The sequence below is a fragment of the Rhinopithecus roxellana genome, chromosome 12, assembly GCF_007565055.1.
Source record: "Rhinopithecus roxellana isolate Shanxi Qingling chromosome 12, ASM756505v1, whole genome shotgun sequence".
Taxonomy (NCBI): domain Eukaryota; kingdom Metazoa; phylum Chordata; class Mammalia; order Primates; family Cercopithecidae; genus Rhinopithecus; species Rhinopithecus roxellana.
This window is the reverse complement of record NC_044560.1, coordinates 116,501,203-116,520,606: the sequence shown is the minus strand read 5'-3', so window position 1 is coordinate 116,520,606 and position 19,404 is coordinate 116,501,203. Positions and strand designations below refer to the sequence as shown.

Sequence of the window (19,404 nt, the reverse complement as noted above, 5' to 3'; positions counted from 1 at the left end):
GTCTCAGCACCTTCAGTTGTCATCGTCGTCCAGATGTAGGAGCTGGAAGGAGCTCCCAGGATCCTGGGAAAGGGGGTCACGTGGAGACGCAGCACCTGTTCTCAGGGTGGGGCAATCAGACTTCCAGTGTCCTCCCTGCTGGCAAGCAGGGCAGAGGGTTGCTGGTGGACGAGGGTTAGGACATTCACTGGCCCAATGTCCTGATGCCTTGCACTTATAGCAAGGCTGCGTTGGGGCTCAGGGACCTTGAGGACACCTGTTGGCGTAGTGTCCTGCCTTGCCGCACTTATAGCAGGCTCCTTTCGTAGCCTTGGAGTCTGCGGAGTGTGTACTCTCTGGCCTGGGGTTACGACTGGGCTGTAAAGCCACTGCTAGGAGCTGTAACTTCTGTTTGAGGCGAGCCTGCCATCTCCTCTCTGGAGTTATAGACCTTAAAGGCTAATTTAACCAGGTCTTGTATTGGTGTCTGAGGACCATCCTCTACCTTCTGAAGTTTCTTACGAATGTCAGGAGCTGATTGAGAAATGAAATAAGACGCCAAAATGGTGGCCCCTGTGGGGGAGGCCGGATCTAACTGGGTATACTGGGTTAGGACCTCAGTCAGTTTAGGGTAGGGGTTAGGATAACCTGGAGGTTATGCCAAGTTAAGTCATAGGCCTGACAAAGGTATCTAAATTCCTTTATGTATATGGTAGGATTAGCTGAGAAATCACCTAAACGCTTCTCAATTTTGGAAAGATCGGCCAATGAAAAAGGGACATGTACTCTGACTACCCCCTCCGCCCCAGCCACCTCTCGCAAAGGTGCTAACACTGTAGGAGGGTGTGGGCAGAGATAGGGGACTCAAGACAGCCAGTTGGGGGCCCGGAAGGAGGCATGGGACCGAGTAGATTACTAGTAGATAAGGAGGAGGAAGGAGGAGTCTGGGCAGGAAGGGAGGGGGTGGAGAGAGCGGGGAGAGAAGGAGGAGTATAGGGACGAGAGCTTACGGCCCAAAAGCCTTGTACGTAATTAATTTCAGACCACTTGCCTAGCCGCTGGCAGAAATTGCTGAGGTCGATCACGCCACAGTGGAAAGGAAAATTAACCGCTTCCTCCTAAAGTCTTGTTCAAGCTGTAAGGTTTTTAAATTGGCTAGGAGGCACCCTAAGGGGGTGCTCTTTGGAAATTTGGACTGGGGGGTTTCCCGTTTGTTTCCTCTTTACTTACACAATGGACACAATGGAAATGGAAATGGATCCCTGCCTGGCTTCAAAGCGTCCTTTGGAACCAGCAGAGGCAGACTGGAGGCTCATGGAGCCAAAGTGGAGATTACCTTCAGGCGGACGTCTCCGTCCTGAACGGGTCTCCCGAGCCACTTGGTGGCTCAAAATGGACCTTGGACCTGCACAGGATTTCTGGCCGAGGGAGGTAAAGAGGAGACAAGGGCACTTACCCCAGACAGGCCGGTGCTCTTTGGAAATTTGGACTGGGGGTTTCCCGTTTGTTTCCTCTTTACTTACACAATGGACACAATGGAAATGGAAATGGATCTCTGCCTGGCTTCAAAGCGTCCTTTGGAACCAGCAGAGACAGACTGGAGGCTCTTGGAGCCAAAGTGGAGATTACCGTCAGGCGGACGTCTCCATCCTGAACGGGTCTCCCGAGCCACCTGGTGGCTCCAAATGGACCTCGGACCTGCACAGGATTTCTAGCCGAGGGAGATAAAGAGGAGACAAGGGCACTTACCCCAGAGAGGCCGTGAGAGTGAGGGAAGCGGGTCTCAGGTCCTGGTCCGTCTGCCGCATGGGAGCAGGAGGAGGTTCCTCAACCCTTAGAGGCCTGAGGAGGGGTCTCCTCCCGGGTCTTCGGCACCAACTGATTTGTTTTTCTAAGACCACCAGAGCGGGCACAAAAGAACCAGCGAGTAGGCAAGTGTAGGAGCAAAACTGCAAGTTTATTTTGGTCACCTAAGGTGTGGGGAAGAGGTCTGTCCACCTCCGGCAAAGAAGGCCGACAGAGCCCCCCGGTGGGGCTCTCCGACGGAGTTCCCGCAGTCCTGACATCCCGACAGCAGTGGAGGACTGAGGAAGGCCGTGCGCGGCGTGCCTCCTGAGCCCGCTTTTCTAGGAGTGGGAGGGCAATAGGCGGGGCATGGGCGTGTCAGGGGCGTTCCACAGGTGCGACCAGGTAAATCTTGGTCTCTTCGGATTGACGTCACCTGGCGCATGCCCAGTTGGTCTGCACCTTCCCGGGCACCGGCTGCATTTTCGCGCGATGGGAAAAGTTGGGGGGGGGGGGATGAAGAACCCGGAAGTGCACCATCTTGCCTCCATTCATCCAAACACCGCCCACCTTGGCCTCCCAAAGTGCTGAGATTACAGACGTGAGCCACGGTGCCCGGCCTCTTACCCAACCCTTCTTTCTCCCTGAAGTGGTCCTGTTCCCTTAATTTCTGGCCATTTCTCCTGAATCCTGCCCTCATATTTGGCTCCACCTGGGTCCCAGGCTCTCCTCTCCGCCTTGGGAACTATACTTTCTGGCTTTTACTGGCTTTTCCCCATGCCTTTCACCCAACATAAATTTGGCACGTTCCAACCATTTTCATTAGGTAGTCTGTGACTGCTACCCCTGTTCCGTCAGCGTAGCTAGCACCCCCCTTCTGCGTTCAAAAGGCGTTTCAAGCCACTTTCTGCTAGAAATCCGGCGGCCAAAGGGCGGAGGTGTCCCTTCTCCGCCGGTTCTCCTTTTTCCTCACAAGGAACTGTTTCCTAACCTTTGTACAAAGTGTAAACATCGCGGCCATCTTAGCCTTCTATTCAGCTGGTGAAAGGGATTTACCTCCACGCCATTTTTGTCTTGTGTAAAGTGGAGGTTCTGTAGGGTTGAGGTGCCAGGATATGGGACAGTTTCAGTGCACTTTCATCTTCCCGGTCACCTCCGGTCACCAGCGCCAAAACGGCCCCTTTGCCTTGTGTACGTCAGATACTCAAAGATGGCGGCCCCCACGGTGACGAGGGCGCGGCCATCTTGCATCTGCGCAAACGCTAGGAACGCCTCCTACCCTCGGTAGGCAGTGAGGAGGCCGAGAGATGAGGCCAGAGACGACCAAGTTCTGGGAAGTAAGTTCAGTCACTGGGCGGTCGCTGTGGTGACGGGGGAGGAAATTCTGTCCGTGGCCGGGCGTGTTCGTCGACAGTGGTGATGGACCGATATCTGTCGGCGCCAGCGTTTGGCGACGTCAGTGGAATTCTTTCAGGAGCTTAGTGTGGGTGCGATTCCTATAGCAGGGGAACTATAAGAGGTCCGTGATAGGGTGTGTGTGTGTGTGTGTGTGTGTGTGTGTGTGTGTGATGGGGTGCCTCTGGGACCAGTTACAGGGTCCTCGTGTGGTTTGTGGTTAAAGATCTCTAGAGATCAGCTACTGTCACATTCTGTTGTCTTTGCTGTTGTCCTTTGGCGGGGCTCAGTGATTGCGAACTAGAGGGTTTGTTTTGACAGCGAATCGGTTTATGGTTCAGGTTTGTTTGGGACTAAATGATTGAGGAACTGCCTTGGGGGTTAAGGTACGGAAGTTTCTGATCCAGGTTTTGGAATTAATCCGAGTGACGGTGGTGGTAGCGCTACAGATTCCGATGTGGGCTGCAACTCTGGAGGCCTGGGATCCATGGCAGGTGGTGGGTTGAGCCCCAGCCCTGGCTGCTGGAACAGAATTGATGCTCCTTAGCATTCCCCTTCTGCCCAAGACCCTTCTCCACGACTGGTTTTTAAATCCCCTTTGGCACCCTCCATCACCCCTTGGTCTTGAATCCTCAGAAATGGAAGTTTTTGGCGAGATCAATCATCTAGCATACCTAAAAGTAGTATGTTTTATATTTAAGATGCGGCTTCTACCTTTTGTCCTGCAAGTTGCCAGTGTCTTCCTCTTGAATATTTCTTTTCAGGTTCTTTCTGACACAAGTAATATAACGTCTCTGCCATGGTAAGCTCGGTTACTCAAAGATAACCTTTGTCAAATTTTTAGAATATTTCAGTTTTAGACGTGTATGTTATGTGCTTAATATTCATAATTCAGATAAATTACATAAATGGTGCTATTTTCTTTTTCATTTTATATTATGTAATAAACATTTACAAGTTGTTTTTACTGTTTGAGCCAGTGGTACTATAAGCGCATTCACATTAAGTTTATGCATACGATTGGATAGAAGTGAAATGTTTTAAAATGTTTAGGTATCGTTTTTAGGAACGTTTTATGATTACCCATTTATCCACGAATTTTGTTTTTCCTGCCTTTAATCTTCAATCTAGACTATTACTTTTATTGCAGTGGATTGCTTTCTGACTCCCCTTTCCTTATAATTTATAACAAAAGATAAATTAATTTTAAATATTTACTTTATAATTGGTCATCTTAATTCTTAGTATTACAATATTTTTCTCTCTGCCTAACATATTTTTATGTGAAAATTTTTGAACCTATGGAAATATTGAAAGAAGTTTGAAGTTACTACCAGTATGCATACCACCTAGCTTTTACCATTAACATTGTATTAGATCAGCTCTAGTGGTTTTCTAAGTATTCATCCATTCCTCTGTGAATCATTCCTTATTTGTTGTCGATTTTGGTATATTTCAAAGTAAGTTACAGACATAAGTACCATTCCTCTAAATAATTCTGTATATGATCAATTAGAATTATTCTACTAATAGCCTTTTTTTTTTTTCTTTTGAGACAGAGTCTCACTGTGTCACCCAGTCTGGAGTGCAGTGGTGCTGTCTCGGCTCACTGCAAGCTCCGCCTCCTGGGTTCATGCCATTCTCCTGCCTCAGCCTCCCGAGTAGCTAGGACTACAGGCGCCCGCCACCACACCTGGCCAATTTTTTTGTAATTTTAGTAGAGACAGGGTTTCACCGTGTTAGCCAGGATGGTCTTGATCTACTAACCTCGTGATCCGCCCACCTCGGCCTCCCGAAGTGATGGGATTACAGGCGTGAGCCACTGTGCTCAGCCACTAATAGCCTTTTAATTGCTTTCTTTATTTACTTAATAAAGAGGCATCTGATTTACAGATAATTTTGGTTAGGTATAAAGTGAAGTAAAAGTGGATTTTGAAGTGAAACAAACCTGGATTTTCAGTCCTGATTCTGCTTCTTGCTCATTGTGTGATTGGCATAACTTGTGTCTCTTTCCTTGTTGGCCAAAAGAGGAGTTAAACATCTTTTCTCCACGGTTATTTCTGAGGATTATTTATGGTTTTGTCTTTTGTAAAATTTGTACGTATATTCATTTTTTCTCTCCCTTTCTCCCGCCTTGTTTCTCTTTTTTCTGTTAATGAAAACATTTAAAGCCATAAACTTATATTACTGAGCTACCATCAGCAATTTTATTTTAAATGTAGAATGCTAATATTTTTCTGATGTAAACCTGTGTTTTCCCCATGAAAAATCCAGTGAAGAAAGTAAAAATGACCTGTCAGATAGCACACTTTTGCCAATATTACCTTTTCAGAAAGTTCTAGAAATGGGGTTTTGGGTTACCAGGGGTACCTTTATTGGCAATTTTCAATAGAATGTTAAATTATTCCCAGTGTTCTGCTATTAATAGTGACTCTTGATCTGTATATGCTTTAGGAGGATATAAGATTTTTCTATTCAAATTTTGCATCCAGCCACCTGACTAAAGGAATACAGACATTTTAGGCAAATACTGATAATTTGCCCCTTATGTTCAAAAGTCATCTTTGATGATTTTTTTATACTGCATTCTACTGAGTAGCATTCTAGACCCAAATTCTCAACTCTGCCATTGTAATGTGACAATAGTCTGAGACGAGATGTCATGGAATGCATCTAGCTGTGTTCCCATAAGACTTTATTTACAAAACAGGTGGTCCAGGTCCTGGATACTATATTACTGACTGTTGATTTAGGTGACCATATGGCTTTTCTGCACTAATTCACAGTTGGGCAACTAGACCCATGGACTAAATCTCCCAGCACCTGTTTCTGTTAATAAAGTTTTGTTGGGACCTGGCCACAATCATTTGTCCGTTTTTTTGTATATGGGCATTTTTGAGCTACAGTGGTAGAGTTAAGTAGCTACCACGGAAACCATAGACCTCTCTTTTAACGTGGAAATAATTTTTTTAAATTAGTTTTATTGCTGACACTATTGATTACAAATAACATACAAACTTATTTGTTAATGTTATGGTAATTAATATTTTATGCTCTTCTGCTATGCAGATATCTTAAAATACTTTTTCATTTGCCATCCTCCTACTTTATATGTTCTTATGGAATATTTTAACACTATATATGTAGAAACTTCCTGATATATTGTTATCATTATTATTTTTCCAGTCAATACTGATTTAGACTTTATTACTTACTTACCATTTTGTTGCTCTTCAGACCTTACTCCTCTGCTTACACTGGAGTCATCTTTCTTTTGCTTGAAGAATATCGATTAGGATTTGTTATAATATGTAATTCCTCAAGGATATTTTGCTGAGTATCCTTTATACATTTATACTTATAATACTTTGCAAGTATTAAGGTGTGGATGGCGGCGGGGCGCAGTGGCTCACGCCTGTAATCCCAGCACTTTGGGAGGTCGAGATGAGTGGATCACTTGAGGTCAGGAGTTCAAGACCAGCCTAGCCAACGTGGTGAAACCCTGTTTCTACTAAAAATACAAAAATTAGCTGGGCATGGTGGCATGCACCTGTAATCCCAGTTACTCGGGCGGCTGAAGCAGGAGAATCGTTTGAACCCAGAAGATGGAGGTTGCAGTGAACAGAGATCACACCACTGGAGTCTTACTCCAGCCTGGGCGACAGAGTGAGCGAGATTCCGTCTCAAAAAAAAAAAAAAGTTAAAGATGTGGATGGTAATGAATAATTTAAATAAGATAGTGCTTATCAATTGCTTAGGACAATGTTCTCAAATTATAGTATATGCATCCTAGAATGTAAAAAGACCGGCCGGGCGCGGTGGCTCAAGCCTGTAATCCCAGCACTTTGGGAGGCCGAAACGGGCGGATCACAAGGTCAGGAGATCGAGACCATCCTGGCTAACACGGTGAAACCCCGTCTCTACTAAAAAATACAAAAAACTAGTCGGGCGAAGTGGCGGGTGCCTGTAGTCCCAGCTACTCGGGAGGCTGAGGCAGGAGAATGGCGTGAACCCGGGAGGCGGAGCTTGCAGTGAGCTGAGATCCGGCCACTGCACTCCAGCCCGGGTGACAGAGCAAGACTCCGTCTCAAAAAAAAAAAAAAACAAAAACAAAAAGGAATGTAAAAAGACCTCTGGAAAAGGTAGATGGGTACACATGGTTTTAAAGACAAAATGTGTACATCTTAGCTGTCTATGTGACCTCTTTCCTAAAACTGATCTGCCTGGGGATTGCCCTCCTGCTGGGCATCCCGTTGTGATGATTCTTTTTCCCACATTCTCTTTCACTTACTAGCAGTAATCATACCATGTCAACTTTATATAGAAGGGTGCTGTACCTCCCCTATACTCAGAATGTTACATTTTACTAGCCCAGATATAAAAGCTTCTGGAGCACTAAATAAAAGGACAGACAGATATTTGGGGGCCTTGATTTAAGGTGAGCATATAGGAACAGTGACAACATCTGGGCCTAAAAAGAATGTACCACTCAGAGTAATTTGCTCTTCAGCCCACAGGTGCTGAGAACAAGAGAAATCAAGTGAAGGAAGGAGGCAGAGTTTCCAAGACTTGGGTGTCATCATTGCTGGGGACATTCTTGATTGGTGATTGAAGTTTCTGAACGGAAATTTCGAGCTGATTCAGAAGAGACAAATACAGAACGTCCAAGTTAGCAGTCATTTCCCAAATTTAGGAGACAATGATGCAGGCCCAGGTGACTTTTGGTTTGTTTTATTCCTTCCTTTATTCTCCATTGTATTTTTAAAGTCTTGTAAAAATCAAGGTAATTAATCAGAAAAGTATAAATTGGAAATATCGGGACCTGGAGAAATCTGGGCAAAGAAGGATCAGGGATATGTTATTCATAGGATTCGTACTACATGATTCATGTTGGAATTTGTGACTGTGTGGGACCCCATAGGTTACATTGACTGTAAACTTGCCTCTATGGTAAGTTACATCAGCTGTGAGAAAGCGGACCAGTTTCTTGAGGGATGTTAATGTTTCATGGCATATGATTCTGAGACTCACATACATCTTTGATAGTTCTTCACAAAGGTGTTGTGGTAGTTGGTGTTCTTAACTGCAGCCTTCTCATAAATGCAAAAGTAGATTTCTTGTAGCTGTTCCTTCATTGTATTTAATGTTATTAACGCTGTCTAATAACATACACATACATATGAATTTGTGTGGATACATGTGTCTACATATATATTCTAAGGATTTTTTTTTTTCCAAATTTGCTTAATCATGGCCGGGCGCTGTGGCTCACGCCTGTAATCCCAGCACTTTGGATTATGAGTATGAGACCAGCCTGGCCAACACGGCAAAACCTCATGTCTACTAAAAATACAAAAATTAGCCAGGTGTGGTGACGTGCGCCTGTAATCCCAGCTACTAGGGAGACTGAGGCAGGACAATTGCTTAAACCCAGGAGGCAGAGGTTGCAGTGAGCTGAGATTGTGCCACTGCACTCCAGTCTGGGCAACAGAGTAAGACTCTATCTCAAAAAAACAAAACAAGCAAACAAAAAAATAAATTTGCTTAATCATCTAATAATCTTTGTGCTTTATACATGTTTTATATAGTTTCTTTTATTTCATTCAGAATAAAATAATAATTGGTTAACTATATTAACCATAGTTATTTAGTATGCATTGTCTAGTGATACTGGCATCTGCCATGTCTTCATTACAGAGTTTGATATTGGCCTGAAAGCTCATAGTGAATTTAAGAATCTGTATTATTTATCTACTTGTAACTGGCATCTACTTATAACTAGTTTGGTATTGGGAAATAGATGCTATATATTGTAGATGTTCTTTCATTAGCAAGAGGATTGGATAGCTGTGTATTACAGACATTTCTTTGACTTTTTCAACGTTGTTGAATGAATGGATGACTGCACAACTACAAAATATTTTACTAGGATTCTTATTCTGTCACAATGTACTGAGAAAAAACCCCACCAGCTTCCTATATGGGGAAAATGAGCAGAATGACTTCCTTGACATTCTTTTCCTATCACCAAAAGAATATCACTTCATTAAACAGGAGTGTGTTATTATAGGAATCCCTAACACTGGAGGATGTGGCTGTGGACTTCACCTGGGAGGAGTGGCAGTTCCTGAGCCCTGCTCAGAAGGACCTGTACCGGGACGTGATGTTGGAGAACTACAGCAACCTGGTGGCAGTGGGTGAGGACAGCTGCCCTGTGTCACTCAGTTGGTGCCCAGTCAGTGGCCTTCCTTTCTCAGCTGCTTACCTGCAGTACTCTGAAGTGGTGGATTCTCACATCATTCTCTTGCCCCACGCAAGAGAGTATAATCTACCTTCTTGTGACAGAAAAGCCTTGATGTTACAGATTTGACACCTGTGTAGTTCTTAAAATGTAGCACTCTCCTTTTTCAACATTGCCAGCCCCATTCGATTTGTCTAAATCTTCTGTCATTTCCCATGAACAGGGTATCAAGCCAGCAAACCAGATGCACTATCCAAGTTGGAACAAGGAGAAGAACCTTGCACAACAGAAGATGAAGTCTACACTCGAATCTGTTGTGGTGAGTGAGAGAACCAGCCAGGTGGACAGCCACAGACATCATGTTCTGCTCACACAGAGCAGACGTCAAAGTAGTGAGGGCATCTGAAGACACAGCAACAGCCCCTCCATGACTCCTTCTTCCCAGAAAGAGCTCTTTTTTGTTGTAGTATGGAAAATATGCCCTACTTTCTTTCTTTTTTTTTTTTTGGAAATGGAGACTCACTCTGTCACCAGGCTGGAGTGCAGTGGCATGATCTTGGCTCACTGCAACCTCTGCCTCCCGGGTTCAAGGGATTCTCCTGCCTCAGCCTCCCGAGTAACTGGGACTATAGGCACGTGCCACCATGCCCAGCTAATTTTTGTATTTTTAGTAGAAATGGGGTTTCACCATATTGGTCTTGATCTCTTGACCTCATGATCTGCCCGCCTTGGCCTCCCAAAGTGCTGAGATTAGAGGCGTGAGCCACCATGCCCGGCCCCCACTTTTTTTTCCTTGAGATTTCGTCTTTGTTTATTTTATACATATCTTGTTTTTGTCTACATAATTATCTTCTTAGGATTTTCAAATCTGCTTTTTCTCATCCACTGTCACTCTGTCTCTGCTTGTGTATTACCTCTCTTACTATGAAATTCCACTTTCCAGGACTCTCCAGAAAGAGAGACCTTTGCACTCATGACTTTTTTCTGACTACTGCATCTTCCTGCCCTAGTAGGAAAATAATAATTTTCCTTCATTATTCCCACTCTGGGAATCATTATTCTCCCTCATTCTCTCCCCTCTGGATGCTGTGCCCATGATAACCTGGTCTCTAATTGGCATCTATGTGATTCTTAAGTTCTCTTATTCCTCCTATACTGAATACTGAGTTTCTCCATACTTTTTTTTTTTTTTTGGAAACAAGGTCTCATCTGTCACCCAGGCTCACTGCAGCCTTGACCTCCTGGGCTCAAGCGATCCTCCCACCTCAGCCTGAAAGCTTGCACCGAGTTTCAGACTCAGTATGCCTGCACCCAGGTTATTAAAAAGCTTTATTGCTTACACACAAAAAACAAATAAATAAAATAGGGTTTTCACTAAAGAGTCACCTCACACCAAGGCAGTATTTAAAAATAGTTTAAATAGTTTATTTCAAAACAAGAAGATGGAGTGATTGACTGTTCTCTTCTTTCCTAGAAATCAGGAAAATTGATGATCCTCTGCAACATCACTTGCAAAATCAAAGTATTCAGAAGAGTGTGAAACAATGCTATGAACAGAATATGTTTGGAAATAGTGTTAATCAGAACAAAAGTCATCTCCTGCTGAAGCAAGATCCTGATGCCTTTGACTTACATGAAAAACCTTTAAAATCAAATTTAAGTTTTGAAAACCAGAAAAGGAGCTGTGGCCTAAAGGACTCTGCTGAGTTTAATGGAGATGGGAAATCCCTTTTTCATGCTAACCATAAGCAATTTTATACTGAAATGAAGTTTCCTGCAATTGCAAAACCTATTAATAAGTCCCAGGTCGTTAAGCAGCAGAGAACTCATGACATAGAGAATGCCCATGTATGCAGTGAATGTGGGAAAGCCTTCCTCAAGTTGTCTCAGTTGACTGATCATCAGAGAGTACACACTGGAGAAAAACCTCATGTATGCAGTATATGTGGGAAAGCTTTCTCCAGAAAATCCAGGCTAATGGACCATCAGAGAACTCATACAGGACTGAAACATTATGAATGCACTGAATGTGACAAAACTTTCCTCAAGAAATCACAGCTCAATATACATCAGAAAACTCATATGGGAGAGAAACCGTACACATGTAGTGAATGTGGGAAAGCCTTCATCAAGAAGTGTCGGCTCATTTATCATCAACGAACTCATACAGGAGAGAAACCCCATGGATGCAGTGTATGTGGGAAGGCCTTCTCTACAAAGTTCAGTCTCACTACACATCAGAAAACTCATACAGGAGAAAAACCTTATATATGTAGTGAATGTGGAAAAGGCTTCATTGAGAAGAGGCGTCTTACTGCACATCATCGAACTCATACTGGTGAGAAACCCTTTATATGCGATAAATGTGGGAAAGGCTTCACCTTGAAGAACAGTCTTATCACACATCAGCAAACTCATACAGAAGAGAAATTATATACATGCAGTGAATGTGGAAAAGGCTTTTCAATGAAGCACTGTCTCATGGTACATCAACGAACTCATACTGGAGAGAAACCTTATAAATGCAATGAGTGTGGAAAGGGCTTTGCCTTAAAGAGCCCACTCATCAGACATCAGCGAACACATACTGGAGAGAAACCCTATGTATGCACCGAATGTCGAAAAGGTTTCACCATGAAGAGTGACCTCATTGTACATCAACGAACTCATACTGCAGAGAAGCCATATACATGCAATCATTGTGGAAAAGGTTTCACTGTGAAGAGCCGCCTTATTGTGCATCAGCGAACTCATACTGGAGAAAAACCCTATGTATGTGGTGAGTGTGGAAAAGGCTTTCCAGCAAAGATCCGGCTAATGGGACATCAACGAACTCATACAGGAGAGAAACCTTATATTTGCAATGAGTGTGGAAAAGGCTTCACTGAGAAGAGTCATCTCAATGTACATCGGCGCACTCATACAGGAGAGAAACCCTATGTATGCAGTGAATGTGGCAAAGGCTTAACTGGCAAAAGCATGCTCATTGCACATCAGCGAACTCATACTGGAGAGAAACCTTATATATGCAATGAATGTGGAAAGGGCTTCACCATGAAGAGTACTCTTGGTATACATCAGCAAACTCATACTGGAGAGAAGCCATACAAATGCAATGAATGTGATAAAACCTTCAGGAAGAAGACATGCCTCATACAACATCAGCGATTTCACACAGGAAAGACTTCCTTTGCATGCACTGAATGTGGAAAATTCTCTTTGCGCAAAAATGATCTTATTACACATCAGAGAATTCACACGGGAGAGAAACCGTACAAATGCAGTGACTGTGGGAAAGCCTTCACTACAAAGTCAGGGCTCAATGTTCATCAAAGAAAACATACAGGAGAGAGGCCCTATGGATGTAGCGATTGTGGGAAAGCTTTTGCCCACTTGTCTATCCTTGTTAAACACAAGAGAATTCACAGGTAGTCATTTTGGGAAAGCCCCTTGCCAGATATAGGCCCTCAAGATATCTGCAAAGAAGAGTAATTTCGTGAATGCAGACTATGTTTGTTTGTTTAGTGATCAATTACCTCATATTTTGTGTCAGAGAAAACAGTACAAAACATTTGAGAAAATATTTTAGGACATTATGTCTAAAAATTGTATACTGAGGAAAACACTATGAATGTGGCAGACTATGAAAACCTTTGGTGGGAAGATAAACCCCCACAGAAGTGATCATAGATCATGAATAAACTACTAATTGGTGGAAATGTAATAATTATAGGAAAGTCTTTGCCCAAAAATAAAACCTCAATAGATTGAGAGAGTTCACACTGGAGAAATACTTTCCTCTGGCAGTGAATATGGCAGGGTTTTCAATAAAATGTTTTGCCTCATCATGTGCCAGGAAATAATGCAGAAAATAACTTATGAAAACATTCAATGTACAAGACTTTCAGGAAAGTATCAGAGTACTTAATGCAAGAAAGAAGCCTTGGCAAAATGATGGATGACAGCTTTCTGTCACAATTCTAACCTTAGAAGATAATAGCCTTGTGTGCATTTGGGAACAGGATACCTTGAGCCATATTCCTAGTTGCCTTGTCACTGATTTTATACATTTTAAATTGTGATTTCCTCTAATCATGAATTAAAATTTAATATTGTATACAATATATGAATATTTTTTGCCTGCCTCATTTTGTTATATGATTAACTCCTGCATTTCTTTGGTTCTAAGTTTGTGTTATTTCAGAATAACTGAAGTACTTCAGAATGAAACTGGATACAGTATATTCAATTCATAAGTGTAATTGAACATACTTGAATGTGTTTAAGTTTATAAGTAACATCAGGTGTTATGAAATTAATATAAATAAGATGTTTTTGTAAGTTTTTATTTTGAAATAAGTTTAGATTCACAAAATCTTACCAAAATATTCCAGGATTCTTGAATACCCTTAACCCAGCTTCTTCCAAAGATAACACCTTACATAAGCATAGTTCATTACCAAATACAGGAAAGTGAAATTGTTACAATACTGTTAACTACAGAATTTATTTGGAAATCACCAGTTTTAACATGTGTGCATTTTTGTTTGGTTTTTATATGTAGCTTTAAGAAATCTTATCACATGTATTGATTCATGTCACCACCTCCACAATCGAGATTCAGAATTTTGCATCAGTGCAAACTCCCTCATGCTACCTTTTTATAGTCACAACCTCTCCTCAACCCTAACCCTTGGCAATCAGAAATCTTTTCATCTTTAGTTTTGTCATTAGTAGCATGTTATAAAAATGGAATCATATAGCATGTACCCTTTTGGTATTGGCTATTTGACCTAAAGCAAATTAACCTGAAATCCATCCAAATTGTTTTGTGTATCATTGTTTTATTTTTATTGGTGACTAATAATCTATGATATGAATATACCACAATTTGTTTATTCACCCACTGAAGGACTTTAGGGTGGTTTCCAGTTTTTCTTATTTTCGCAAATAAAAATCCTATGAACATTTGTGCACACAGGCTTTGTGTGAGCACAATTTTTCATTTCTCTAGGATAATTACTGAAAAGTATGATTCATGGGTCATAAGGTAAGTGTATGTTTACCTTTGTAAGACACTAACCAGAGTGGTGTTTCATTGCTCACCAGCAATATATACACAGGTTCAGTTGCTCCGCATTCTTCCACTTGATGCTGTCGTATTTTTTTTGTTTTGTATTCTTTTGTTTTTGAGATGGAGTCTTGCTCTGTCCCCTATTCTAGAGTGCAGTGGTACAATCTTGGCTCGCTGCAACCTGCATCTCCCAGGTTCAAGTGATTCTCCTGCCTCAGCCTCCCAAGTAGCTGGGATTACAGGCATGCGCCACCAAGTGCAGCTAATTTTTGTATTTTTAGTAGAGACAGGGTTTCACCATGTGGGCCAGGATGGTCCCGATCTCCTGACCTCGTGATCTGGCCATCTCGGCCTCCCAAAGTGCTGGGATTACAGGTATGAGCCACCACACCCAGTCAGTTTTGCTTTTAATGTTTAGCAATATGATCCATTTAAATTGATCTTTGTATACAGGGTAAGGGTTAATTTAAAGTTCAGCCTATGGTTGCCCAGTTGATTCAACAGTATTGAAAACACTGTCCTCTTTCCATTAAACTGATTTTGAACATTTGTAAAAATCAGTTGCCTGTTCTTGTGTCCGTTTCTTGACTCTTTTGTTGATGTGCGTGTCTATCACTCCACTAATAATACCATATAACACATATCGTGATTTTAGTCATAAAATGGAGTAGTCAGAGTCTACCAGCTTTATTTTTCTTTTTCAAAATAGTTTTGTTTATTCTAGTTTCTTTGCTTTTCTGTATAAATTTTAAGTATAAGCTTGTCTATATCCACAAAAAGTCCTTTGGGAGTTTTATTGAGATTGCATTAAATGTATAATCAAAGTTGGTTTATTTGCCATCTTTACTATGTTGAATCTTCCAACCAGCTATGTCTCTCCACTTAATTAGGCTTTCCTTGCTGTTTTTTTTTTTTAAGTCAGTGTTACTGAATTTATAGCATATACATTATTTATGTTTTGGTAAATATTTAAGTGGATCATATTTTTGCAGTGATTTTTTAATTTTTAAATTTTTTTTGGAGATGGATTCTCATTCTGACGCCCAGGCTGGAGTGCAGTGGCATGATCTCGGCTCACTGCAAGCTCCGCCTCCTGGGTTCACGCCATTATCCTGCCTCAGTCTCCCAAGTAGCTGGGACTACAGGCACCCGCCACCACACCTGGCTAATTTTTTTTGTATTTTTAGTAGAGACGGGGTTTCACCGTGTTAGCCAGGCTGATCTCTATCTCCTGACCTTGTGATCCGCCTGCCTCGGCCTCCCAGAGTACTGGGATTACAGGCGTGAGCCACCGTGCCCGGCCTGCTGTTATTTTATACTGTTTGTGATAGAGCCTCATTCTATTGCCCAGGCTGGAGCGCAATGGTGCAGTCTGGGTTCACTGCAACCTGCGCCTCCCAGGTTCAAGTGATCCTCCTGCTTATCTTCCCAACTAGCTGCGACTACAGGCATGCACCAACACACCTGGCTAATTTTTGTATTTTTTTTTTAGAGATGAGGTTTCACCATGTTGCCTAGGCTGGTCTCGAACTCTGGGCTCAAGTGATCTGCCCACCTCAGCCTCCTAAAGTGCTGAGATTACAGGTGTGAGCCACTGCTCCTGGCCATAATTTTGGAGCTATTGCAAATATTCTTGTGTTCATAATTTAGCTTCCAATTGTTCATTGTTACTCTTTAGAAATAACATTTATTTGAGTGAGTGTTGACTTTTTACCTTATGACTGCTAAACTCACTTGTCTAGTTCTGTAGACTCCTTGGGATTATATTTATATAATCATGTCTTCTGTGAAGACAGGCAGTGATAATTCTGCGTTCCAGTGTTTTCCTTTTTTTACCTTTCTTCACGGGCTAGGGCTTCCACTCTATTAAATAGGTACAGTAAGAGTGGACATTTTGGCCATGTTTGCAATTTTAGGGGAGAAGTATTCAGTCTTTTAAAAAATATGTTAGCTATAGAATCTTTTTTACATAGTTTTTTTTCTTAACCAGGTTCAGGAAGTTCCTTTGTAATCCTAAAATTTTAGCTATTATCTCTTAAAATATTCTTTGTTAACTTTTTTCTTGTGATTCCTATCTGGCCTGGGTGTTGTGGCTCATGCCTGTAATCCTAACACTTTGGGAGGCTAAGACAGGAGGATTGCTTGATAATCAGGAGTCTGAGAGCAGCCTCAGCAAAATAGCGAAACTCCAGCTCTATTTAAAAAAAATAAAATAGTACAGGCCGGGCGCGGTGGCTCAAGCCTGTAATCCCAGCACTTTGGGAGGCTGAGATGGGCGGATCACGAGGTCAGGAGATCGAGACCATCCTGGCTAACACGTGAAACCCCGTCTCTAATAAAAAAAATACAAAAAACTAGCCGGGCGAGGTGGCGGGCGCCTGTAGTCCCAGCTACTCGGAAGGCTGAGTCAGGAGAATGGCGTAAACCCGGGAGGCAGAGCTTGTAGTGAGCTGAGATCTGGCCACTGCACTCCAGCCTGGGCGACAGAGCAAGACTCCGTCTCAAAAATAAAATAAAATAAAATAGTACATCTGATGTCTTACAAGTATTTAAAACTTTTCTTCTTTTCTTGCTGGTGGATAATTTCTTTTGCTCTTCAAGTTTGCTCAACGTTTCTTCTGACATTGCAATCTGCTGGTGATATTATCATGTGAATTTTTAATTGTTACCGTATTTTTCAGCACGAACATTTATATTGGATTCTTTATTATATTTTCAATGTCTTTATTGAGATTTTCCTTTATGGGATTATTGCCATATTTTCCTTTAAACACTTAAATATGTCCGAAATATTTTCCTTTATGTTTTTTAATATATTTATCATACTGGCTTTGCAGCTATTGTCCGCTATTCTTCACTAGGGCGGACTCAGAGTTAGTTTTAATGACTGTTTTGTTTTCGGAGTATTAATGACTCTTGGCTGTTTATTTGCAAATATGTTATTTTTGCTGCTGTTGGAACCTGAACATTTTGCATCTTCAACTCCTTTTTCCTTTTACTACTAAAATTCACAGCACATCCAGTGAGACCTGAACAGGACTGAAACCTTCAGTGTTTTTGTTGTGGCCGCCCCAGTGACATCTTGGCTTGTACAAACCTCATCCAGCCAGTTGTCTGCAGTTTCTTCTGTTTTATGGACCCTGGACTTTGTGTAAGATGGTGGTTCCCGTGGTGCTCCTGCCAAACGGCTCAGGGATGCAGCCATCTTTCCAGTTTTCTCCTTAGATAGTCTCTGAAAACCTACGCAGTTAGCGCAGTGTCGTGACAGTCTCTTGTAAGGAGGAAGGGAGGGTACTGGAGTCCCCCAAAAACATTTGCATTTCTTCCCACCTCCTTGAGCCATGGCAGCCGTTACGGTCACTCCCATCAGAAATGACATAATCTGCTCTATGAGGTAAAACAGCTATGTTACCTCATATAAAATGTTCAAAGCCAGAACCTGGACTTTGGGAAATGTCCCATGTCCCTCTCCGGAAGCCCGCCTCCCAGCCTCTCGGTGTTCTTAGAGATGGCGAAGGATGGGGTTGCAGCACCACAATTCCAGAATCGGAAGTAAGTTCTGATATGTGTTCGGCCTTTGGTAGCTGCTACTGTCGCCTTGAGAGCCTGATGCAGCGTGTGAATCCGGATGGGGAGCTTGTGGGGACCACGAAGTGGAAATGCATGTGAATGTCCGTTTTCAGGGGTTTTATTTCAGTTTAGTCAGCGAGGAATATGGGTGTGAGAAAGGGACCCTTGGGAAGTCGAAGGTTAAGGTTTAGTTTTAAGAGTTTAATGACTGAGGGTCCCAAGGACAGAACTTGGGGTCTATATGTTCACTCTTCATGGGTCTCAGTAATTGAAAACTGGATGCAAAGTGTCTCTCAGTGAATGCTGTTTTTTGCTCAGGTTTGCAATTTAATGTGGGGCCCAGACACAGAGAAGCCGGAGCTAGGAAAAGGAGTGGCGTGAATGAAAGGTCTAGGGGAAGGAGTGTCAAAGGAGTGCCTCTGTGGTGAGTTTTAAATTGAATTTGAAGGCAATTTTATTTCGGGGAAGACGGGGCTTGTCTGTGTTTGAAAATGTAATGAGGCTGGAGGCTTTGAGGTGTGCAGTTGAAGGTTAGTGGTTGCTTTGAGACTAACTGGATGCTGGAAACACTTCTGTCAGTCTTTCAAGTCCAAATCTGTCCTGAAGGTTTCTATTAAAAAACTGTCTTCCTACATCCACTCTTCTCATTGCACCCATAAAAATCAGAGTGGTTCAGGGTGACGAAGTGGTTTCTTTACCGAGGAGTCTTGCTCTGTCACCCAGGCTGGGGTGCAGTGGCGTGATCTCGGCTCGCTGAAACCTCCGCCTCCCGGGTTCACGCAATTCTCCTGCCTCAGGCTCCCGAGTAGCTGGAATTACAGGCGCACACCACCGCGTCCGGGTAATTTTTGTATTTTTAGTAGAGACGGGTTTCGCCATGTTGGCCAGGCTGGTCTTGAACTCCTGACCTCAGATGATCCGACTGCCTCGGCCTCCCAAAGTGCTGGGATTACAGGTGTGAGCCACCGTGCCCCACCTCACTTTCTTCAATATTGTGTTTAGAAGCACAAACTTAGAAAAAAATTAAGTCCACTTTATTAATTTTATTTCGTTTTATGGCTCATCCTTTACTCTCGTCTCAGAATTAACCCACGTTCATGAAGATTATCTCCCTTTTTCTTCTCTAACTTTTATACTTTTACCTCTTAAACTTAGATCAATGATCTATTTTAAGTTAACTTTTGTGTATGGTTTAAGGGTCTTAACTCATTCTTCTGCATGTGGATATCCAGTTATCCCAGTGCCGCTTGTTGAAAAGACTATCCTGGCCGGGCGCAGTGGCTCAAGCCTGTAATCCCAGCACTTTGGGAGGCCGAGACGGGCGGATCACGAGGTCAGGAGATCGAGACCATCCTGGCTA

At 42.7% G+C, this 19,404-nt stretch overlaps 1 protein-coding gene across 7 annotated transcripts; it reads left to right on the top strand.

Annotated features, from left to right (window-relative positions):
- Positions 1 to 2,953: 2,953 nt before the first annotated feature.
- ZNF615 (zinc finger protein 615) lies at positions 2,954 to 14,378 on the top strand. 7 transcript variants are annotated; one of them, XM_010376541.2, is made up of 6 exons: positions 3,022 to 3,101; positions 3,924 to 3,961; positions 7,670 to 7,873; positions 9,230 to 9,356; positions 9,624 to 9,719; positions 10,875 to 14,378. In XM_010376541.2, exons 3-6 carry the CDS (start codon positions 7,859 to 7,861, stop codon positions 12,830 to 12,832), a joined length of 2,196 nt encoding a protein of 731 aa, XP_010374843.1. In that variant the 5' UTR covers positions 3,022 to 3,101; positions 3,924 to 3,961; positions 7,670 to 7,858; the 3' UTR covers positions 12,833 to 14,378. The 7 variants fall into 7 exon arrangements, with proteins under 7 accessions (XP_030769438.1, XP_010374843.1, XP_030769441.1 ...); XM_030913581.1 differs by lacking the exon at positions 3,022 to 3,101 and adding an exon at positions 3,120 to 3,247; XM_030913579.1 differs by lacking the exon at positions 3,022 to 3,101 and adding an exon at positions 3,120 to 3,283.
- Positions 14,379 to 19,404: the final 5,026 nt, after the last annotated feature.

Bases quoted from the DNA above. Each gene is read 5' to 3' on its own strand.
- ZNF615 (XM_030913578.1), top strand. The intron at 9,357-9,623 runs GTGAGGACAGCT...TCCCATGAACAG, and splicing joins CAGCAACCTGGTGGCAGTGG to GGTATCAAGCCAGCAAACCA. The intron at 9,720-10,874 runs GTGAGTGAGAGA...CTTCTTTCCTAG, and splicing joins CTACACTCGAATCTGTTGTG to AAATCAGGAAAATTGATGAT.